The 9,232-nt window shown below is 43.6% G+C and overlaps 1 protein-coding gene across 1 annotated transcript; it reads right to left on the bottom strand.

The window, feature by feature from the left end:
* Positions 1-3,288: 3,288 nt before the first annotated feature.
* LOC149174166 (uncharacterized) lies at positions 3,289-8,470 on the bottom strand. The gene is made up of 3 exons (XM_089420762.1): positions 7,565-8,470; positions 4,163-7,384; positions 3,289-3,993 (listed from the first exon to the last, which is right to left on the bottom strand). The coding sequence occupies exons 1-3, from the start codon at positions 8,468-8,470 to the stop codon at positions 3,289-3,291; spliced, it is 4,833 nt and encodes a 1,610-aa protein (XP_089276888.1).
* Between the last annotated feature and the right edge of the window lie 762 nt (positions 8,471-9,232).

The raw sequence follows: 9,232 nt of genomic DNA, 5'->3' as shown, positions 1-9,232 counted from the left end.
AATGAAACTTCAAACACGTTATGAACACGTCTATGGCTAGGAAATGTTAGCTGATAAGACTTAGACCCAATTCGAGCCAAAATTTGAAAAGGACCTCAAAACCAGGGAGCTAGTTTGAAACAACCTCTGCAACACAAAGTGCTCTTCTTAGGTTTTACTCATACATACACATGGTGCCCTACATGAAATTATCGATGGCCTCACCATTTATCATCATAAGTTTTATGTCTGTCTTGGGTGGCTTTCAATTTCACCCTCACTTTTATCACACCTTCTTCCATTTCTTTTAGCATATCAGGTCCTAACTCCAGTTTATCCTTTGGACCAATCAAATTAATAGGTTTTCTACATCTGTGTCCATATAATACTTTGAATGGGATCATTTTTAAGGAGGTGTAATAGCTATTATTGTAGGCAAATTATACTAAGTGAATGTATCCTTCCCACTTAGTCAGTTGCTGCATCACATACATCCTTAGCATGTCTTTGAGTACTTGATTCACTTGTTCAGTTTTCCCATTTGTTTGAGGGTGGTATGCAATACTAAATTGTATATGAGTACCTAATCCATCAAACAAAGCCTTCCAAAATGCAAATGTAAATTTGACATCTCTATTAGAGATTACCACCTTTGGTATCCCATGCAACCTGAAAATTTCTTTCATAAATATGTTAGCAATTTGAACTGTTTTATAAGTAGATTTCACTAGGATAAAATAGGCATATTTACTCAATTTATCCACTACTACCATTATAGAATCATTTTGTTTCTTGGTATTAGGTAGGATAGTAAGGAAGTCAATCATGATAATATCCAATTTCCATTTGGGAATAGATGATGTGTGAAGCAATCCGACTAGGTTTTGGAATTTAATCTTCACTTGTTGGAATTCTAAACACTTAGATAAATATTTGACGACTTCCCTCTTCATGCTCGACCAAAAATACTCACTCAAATAATTCATTAACTTTTGATAGTTGGGATGGGAAACATAATGGCTTTTATGGTAATCATTTAGAATTAATTGTTTGATGCTTACCCTATTGGGGACACACATTCTGTTTAGATAAATCAACTTGTTTTCTTGATTTATCTCATATGCAACTTGTCATTGATTATTACTTTTATTTCTTGCTCGATGCCACAAGAACTGGTATTCATGATACCTTTGTTCAGCCTCTTTAATATGTTCTTTAAAAGCAATTTCCACTTCACTAAATGACATTTCATAAACAAAATTCAATTTCTTGCTTAATGCATCTTTTACTTGATTCTTTTTACCTTTGAAATGTTTAATTTCAAATTCAGCCTTGCTCATAAAATAAATCCAATGTGCTTTTCAAGCATTAAAAGTAGGCTTTTCAAAGTAATTAGTTAAATTGTTGTCATCTATCATCAATATGAATCTTTTCCCAAGAAAATAATGTTGCCACATTTTTAAGGCGTGAATTATTGTTGTTAACTCTAAATCGTAAGCTGCGTATTTATGTTTGTGTTCTTTCAGTTTTCCAGACCATAGGCTACAACTCTACCCTCTTGCATTAGTACACCCCCTACTCCATCCTTACAGGCATCTGTACAAATAGTGAATTCCTTATTTGGGTCAACAATTCTCAAAATGGGGGCAGTGGTAAGTAAGTGCTTTAACAGGTCAAAACTATTTTGACACTTAACTGTCCCCTTGAAAGTTCTTCCCTTCTTTTTTAAATAGGTAATGAGATAAGCCACCTTTGAGAATCCTTCATTAAGCCACTTATAGTATCTAGCCAACCCAATAAAATATATTATATTAGCCACATTCATAAGCATAGACCATTCCATTATAGTTTTTATCTTCTGTAGGTATACAACTATTCCATCTTTAGTAATAACATGTTGTAAGTATTGAATTTGTTCTTTATAAAATTTACATGTATTGTACTTTGCACACAATTGGTCCTCCCTCAAGGTTTGCAAAATAATTTGTAGATGCTTTTTGTGATCCTAAATATTTCTATAATAGTGAAAAATGTCATCTATAAAGATCAACACAAATTTGTCCAAGTATTGATGGAATATGTTGTTGATTAGACACATGACCATTGTTGAGGCATTAATTAGTAGAAAGGGTAAAACTACCAATCAATAGTTCCCATAGCGAGTTCTAAAACTTGTTTTGTATATACCCTCCTCCATCATTCTTATTTGATGGTATCAAGATCACAGGTCAATTTTAGAAGATACAGTAGCCTCACTTGATCAAATAAATCATCAATGTTGGGTAAGGGGTATTTATTTTTAATCGTTAGATTATTTAATTGTCTGTAGGCAATACACACTTTCAAGGTGCCATCCTTCTTCCTAAAGAAGAGTACTGGAGCTTCCCAAGGCAAAACACTTGGGCGAATGTATTTCTTACTTAGTAACTCTTGCAACTACATTTTGAGTTCAGTCAGTTCTGCGACGTTCATGCAATAAGGTGCACTAGATATGGGAGTGGATCCTAGAATAATTTTAATGCTAAAATCTATGTCCCTTTAGGAGGAAGTCCAGGAATCTCTTTAGGAAAACCATCAAAAAATTTATTGTACAATCGACAGGTTTCCTAAGGCGACAATATTTTCTTTAGATTTTGTATACCCCACTTGCACTCCATAAATTTGACACCCTTTCTTAGTTTCAGAGGTCTTTTCATTACCCACACCTCTTGTATCATGCCTTCCTCATTCAAATAACTAATTGTTTTGTCCTTACAATTTATAAGAGACAAATGTTTTTTTTTTCTCGGTAAAGCTAGCTAATCTATTGTATTATATACAGGTAAACAATACATGCAAAAAGACAGGCTGTCTAGGGCCAACTGTGGCACCTTGGATAGCTTTGCTTGACACAGAATTCACCCTCGCAGGGGCAGCACCTCCAGGATATACCAAAACTTATGACACAGAGTTGATCTCAGACAGTAATGAAACGGCCCACGCAGGGGCTTCCAACAAAAAAACTCATAGTAGACCTTGCCATGACGCATAACAGACAGACACAAAATATGAAAAAGAACTGAAAGTATACAAACATAGAAATGTAGCATAGTCCAGATACCAGCCGAGACCTCTAACCTATACCAGACCCGAGAGAGAGAAAAGTAAGCCGGAGAGTGCCTATGGGGATTAATCTTCAGGCTCTTCCTCAATGATGTAGCTCCAGCCTTGGCCTTTAGGGATGCCTTCCCACATTGCCATGGGATCCTTCGCTGTGGCCGGCGGTTCCTGCTCTGGAGGTCGGGGAGGGGCTTGCTGAAGCTCCTTCCCTTAATTGCCCTTTACAATTGGTGGCTGCAGCACTGGACTTTCCTCACGATTGCCTTCTGGAAGTATCTCAGCCAAAACCGGTTGCTTTCCATCTTCATTCCCCTCAGATACCTTCGTAAAGAGAACTGAGATATGAGCGTTAATGCCTGCATTTTCCCGCGAGCTGCCCAGGGTGAAAACAACTGAGCTGAATGCTGGAAGCACAGACTCTCCTCCATTGGAGCTGCCGACCTCCAAGAACTGACTGGCTGGAATTGGTATGGCTCCTGCCCTCCTGTAGCAGTAGCAGCAGCAGCAGTGATGGTGTACATCCGCTGCAGGGGGGCGTGAAGATGCACCATGCCCAGGTCCCCTCCTACTCGGCTGTCTTTCACGCAGTCGCACCATATTTTCCACAGCTCCTTCAACTTGCTCCAGGACCGAGCTAGTGGGCTTGAAGTCTCTGCTCTCACTGACAATTGAGTGCAGTCCCCGAATTGATTCAAGGCAGAGCTCAACTGCCCATAAACCGCGCACAGGATTAGCAAGCAGGAAGCGAACTTCGCCCAAGTGAATGCCTTCACTCTTCGCGTCAATTGCGCTCCATTTGCCCTCAGAATTCTGTTCCCACCTGAGGCATTCTCCAGAGTCAAAATGGCTATTTGCAACAGCAGTGGCTGCGTTTTGAAGGAGAAGAGCGTCCACCGGACGAAATTCCTCTAGAGCCTGCACCACACAAACCTTATATTGCGTATGAGCCTGCAGTGATCCGTCACCCTTATAAATTCTTGCAACATTCCCTTGATTGGAGCTCTCCATAACTGCTCCCTGCAACAACAGCTCTTCACCTGGCGTAGCATTGAATGCCAAGAGCTCGGGCTGTTGATCTTCATACCTCGGCGGTAGCATGCAATAACTGTTCTGCGTTAACATGGGGCGGCACATGCTGGGCATGTGGCCCGTCCCTGGCTGACGTGCTAACACCCGCATCCGGGGATTCAGCATCTCTTTGGATGAGACTTTCACAGTCCTGAGCCTGCTGATTGCTTGGGATGATATCCAAATTACCTGATAGAAGGGTTTGGTTATTTTCTACCCCAATATTGGCTAGGAGATCAGCAATCTTGTTGCCTTCTCTTTTTGTGTGATGAAAGGAGAGGGCTCTGTGATTGCGCAGCTCATGAGCAATGTTATTTAGCCTTGCTTCTAGTCTCCAGCTATCAACAACTTTCCTGGCTTGAGAGCCATTCTGAATGCGCATGGCCATGTTGATGAGGATCTGGGAATCGCCTTCCACTATCAAGGGTTGAAGATTGAGTCTCCTGGCTAGCAAGAGCCCTTGCCAGAGTCCCTCCAGCTCTGCGGAATTATTGGAGTCCCACCCTATATTACCGAAGTAGATCTGCAGGGGGGTGCCTTCATGGTTTCGAAGAATACCTCCAAATCCTGCTGGTCCAGGATTGCCTTTGGAGGCCCCATCAAAGTTGAGTTTGTATGAGTTGGTAGGAGGGGTTGTCCAGCATCTGTTATCCTTGATGTTGCAATTCGCTGGCTGATGCATGGAAAACTCTTGTGGCAGCTGCAGTTGCCAATTGTCGAGAATGTTTTTCTCATTATCTGTGGTAGGGAGATCCTCTTTTGTCCATGATCGTAGCAGCATCGTTTCTCTGAGATTTCCATGCAGTCTGCTCCAGATTTCTTCAATGGGAGAGCTCTTGTTTTTAAATATGCGCCTGTTTCTTTCCTTCCAAATGTTCCATAAGACTGTGCCCGGGATGATATTCCATAGGTGATTGAGGATCACACAGTCATAGGGGCTTTTCAACCATTGTCGGATGGAATCAATGATGTCGCTGTCTCCTTTGCACCTTTTTTGGCATCTAAAGCTAACCTTTTCCCATAGCTGGTTGGCTAGCGAGCAGGTGTCCAGAAGGTGTTGCAAGGTTTCCTCGTTTTGAAAGCAATTGTGACATATCGAAGGGCCTTGAAAGTTGCGTCTCCTTAGTTTGTCCCAAGTGAGAATCTTTTTGTGTCCTACCATCCAGAGGAAGTGGGAGATTTTGGGCCATGCTTTGAAGCCCCAGATTTTACTCCAAAGAGGATCCGGCATAGTGGGAAAGTTGCCGATGAGATTGTAGGCTTCGGATGTGGAGTAGGATCCCTTAGGTTGATATCCCCATCTGAGTATATCATCGCTGTCCTCGTACCGAATGCTTCTTTTCCTTAACTCTTTCTCAAAATCTGCTACTTCCTGAGTATTTGTATTGCTGATTATTTGATTGCTCTGTCGCCATTTTCTGAACCCATGCTCCGTCTCCTGCATCCAAAATTGATGGACTGTTGCCTGCTGCTGCTCCTGCCTGTTCGGAACCATCAATGGATGAAGAACACTCGAGAGTTTGGGCAGTTGGTTCCAGGCGTCAGTCCAGAATCTAGCAATGTGACCATTCCTAATTTCCCAAAAGCTGTGCTGTTGAATGAGCTGGTGATGCTGTTTGGCTGCGTTCCAGATTAGCGACCCTTTGTCGGTGGGGGTAAATCTGATGAGCTCTTCTTGGGGCCTGTTGTTGGCATATTTGGCGGTCCATATTTTTGCCCACAGCTTATCTGGATTAGTCATCCATTGCCACCAGATCTTGGCGTTCATGATGGTGTTGCTGTACTCAGGATCTCTGAGTCCAATGCCTCCCTTGTCTTTGGGCATGCAGACAGTGGTCCATTTTACTAGTGCCCACTTGCGATTAGTGGCTGAGCTGCCCCACAGAAAGTCACGCTGCAGGTTCCTCAACCTTTTTAAAACCCACTTTGGTGCAGCTAGGATAGAAAAAAGGTAGAGAGGCATGGCTTGGAGGATAGACTTGATGAGCACCACCCGACTAGCTAGATTGAGAGAACGGTGAGTCCACAGATTGAGCTTTGAATCGAGTTTCTCTAGAAGATTACGCCAAGCGGGCTGCTTTATGGCTGAGGTAGTGAGGGGGGCTCCTAGATATTTGGAGGGGAGGGAGGCTGAGGGGAAGCCTAAAATGCGGGAAACAGCAGATTTAACCGAAGGAGGGGTGTGGAAGAAGAAAATTTGTGACTTGGAGCAGTTGACGTGGGTGCCAGAGGCTTCAGAGAAATCGTTGAGCAGAGATTTTAAACAAGAGGCTTCCTGTACCGAGGGGTAGCCATAGAGCATGGTGTCATCAACAAATTGCTGATGAGAGGAGGCAGGGGAGTTGTGGACAGAGATGCCTTTTAGTTGCTGAGAATGGAGGGCATGCTTGATGTGTCTACCAAGACCTTTAGCCATAAGAACAAAGAGGAAAGGGGAAAGGGGGTCCCCTTGTCTTATGCCTCGAGAGGGCTTGAAAGGGCGGGAGGGGATACCGTTTACAAGGATGGAAAAATGAGTGGAGGTGATAAGGCTCATGATCCAGCGAACCCACATGGAGCAAAAACCAAAAGCTTTCAACATGTGTTGTATATAAGACCAACTAAGCTTATCGAAGGCTTTAGAGAGATCCAATTTGAGTAACATACCTGCTTGTTTGGATTGTTTGAGCGAGTGAATGATCTCGTGCGTGAGGAGAATGCCATCCATTATTTGTCTGCCTTCTACATATCCCGACTGCTCCGGAGAGATGAGCATGGGTAATAGAGGTTTTAACCTATTAGCAATGACTTTGGAGATGACTTTATAGATGACATTACAGAGAGCTATAGGCCTGAATTTGTCAGGTGTAATGGAGTTCTCCTCTTTGGGGATGAGAGTAATGAAGGTGGAGTTGAGGGAGGGGAGAAGCCAGCGCAGAGCCCTGGATTCCTCTACAATCTGCCAAACCTCCAGCTTAATCATATCCCAGAAAGCATGAAAAAACGTGGTTGTGAAACCATCTGGGCCCGGGGCCTTACCTTCTTTGAGCTGCGCCATTGCCTCGTCTACTTCCTGGAGAAGAATAGGGCGCATGAGTAGCTCGTTGTGTTCCGCTGTGACTAGTTTAGGTATATTGCTGGTTATCTTTCCAATCGCCTGTTGCCGATCCACTGCTTGTTCTTGGTGTACCTGCTGGAAATGATTGAGGAGTATCTCTTCGATTTCCTCATGCTTCTCGACTTTTGCCCCCTCTTGGTTCTGAATGAAAGGAATATTATTATGCATCCTTCTCTGCACCGTAGTTCTGTGGAAGAACTTAGTGTTGCGCTCCCCTTCCTTTAGCCACCTGACCCTTGACTTTTGCCTCCAGTAAATTTCCTCCTGCTTTCTCCTTTCTTCAAGCTGATTGTGAATATGCCGTTCCTGATCCAGGGTTGCCTCCGTGTGCCCTTCATTAATTATTTTCTGTTGGAGGTCCCCCAGTTCCTGACTTAGCTCCTGTTGCGCCTTAAATATATTTCCAAAGGTCTCCCTATTCCATCTTTTTAGGTGACTTTTCAGAAATCGCAACTTCTGTTGAAGCTGATACATTTTTGATCCCTCTGGGGGGATGAAAGAGGCCCAGATGGTTCTGACGAAGTCCTTGAATGCGGGGTGTGTAAGCCAAAACCCCTCAAAATGGAAGGGTCTTTTTGTCCGATCCCCTGGTCTCTGCCATTGCAGAGCGATCGGCCAGTGATCCGAACCAGTATGAGCCAGTATTGTCGCCGAAATATCACCTCCAAGATGCACCGCATTATCCGAGATCAGAAAGCGATCCAATTTAGAGGCGATCTGATGCTTGCCAATTCTGCGATTACTCCAGGTGAAGGTGCCATTACAAAACGACATATCTATGAGAGAGGCATTTTGGATGAAGTTCTTGAAGCGATCAACATCTGGTTCCAATCTGGTTCTCCCTCCTATCTTATCCTCTATTTTGGTTATCATGTTGAAGTCCCCTGCCATGATCCAAAGTGGATGTCGCCTATTTATGTTCAACGCTTCTATAGTGTCAAGGAGTGCGATTTTACTTCCTGTATCTTGCGGAAAATAAACGTTGGATAGGTTACCATGAATATTGGTACCTAGAATATGAAAGGCCGCCTGTATGAGGTGATGGGATGCATGAAAATCTATGAGAGTTACAGCTTGAGTGTTCCACGCTATAGCAAGCCCACCTGAGGCTCCCGAGGCATCTACAGCAACAGAACGGCACCCTGGCCAAGCTTTTGAGAGTATGCGCCCCAGCGTAACACTATTGCATTTAGTTTCCTGGAGGAAACACATCTGCGGTTTTTCCATCTTGATCATGTTTTTTAACATCCTGAGTTTTCCAGGGCTATTGAGCCCTCTTAAGTTCCAGGATACAAGCTTCATGGTTCAACTAGTTTGGGAGGGACTGTAGTACTTCGTCAACTTCGCATATCTGCCTGAGTCCACCAGGATTTTCCCAATCTCTATTGTTCTCTGGAGATCTGTTTTCCTCCCTCTTTTTTTGGTATCCTTTGGACGCAGGCTGCCGTCCCAATGACTGCCCGGTTGTATACCTAGTTGGTGTTGGTGGTATGCTCTGGAGATGACCACTTCCAACTTTTCTAGTTCGGTCTCAGAGATGGATTCATATGCTTTTTTTTTGCAAGCTAGTTCTAGTTCTAAAATGTCCAGACCGTGTAGATCTATGCTTTCTGGCTCTTCCTCCATTTTCTGCACTTGACTGCTTTCCTCTTGATTGGTCTCTGAGTCCCGTGGGAGGTCTGCCTTACCATCCACCTCCATTTCCTTTGGATTCTCCACTGTGTCTTTCGGATTCCTGCTAAGGATGGTCGGGATGATGATGGGAGGCTGAGATTTGGGTGGGGGATCAGATGGAGGGGGATGGGTGGAAGAGGAAGGGCGTGCATGGATATTCTCAGAGTCTAGGGGCTGGTCATCTGAGTAGTCGCCTAGAATGTCGAAGTTGTTCTTAGATGCAGGGTTTTGGGGTTTGTTGGGCTGGGGTTTGGACCCATTCTGTGGCTTTTTATGCGAGCGCTTCCGACTTGGGACTTTGGTAAAACCATCTTG

This window comes from Pinus tabuliformis, chromosome 4_1 (assembly GCF_031772625.1).
Source record: "Pinus tabuliformis cultivar Carrire ecotype Pingquan chromosome 4_1, CPIR1, whole genome shotgun sequence".
In the NCBI taxonomy this organism is placed as follows: Eukaryota; Viridiplantae; Streptophyta; class Pinopsida; order Pinales; family Pinaceae; genus Pinus; species Pinus tabuliformis.
The sequence above is the reverse complement of the archived record's forward strand: the minus strand, read 5'-3'. Positions and strand labels throughout refer to the sequence as shown.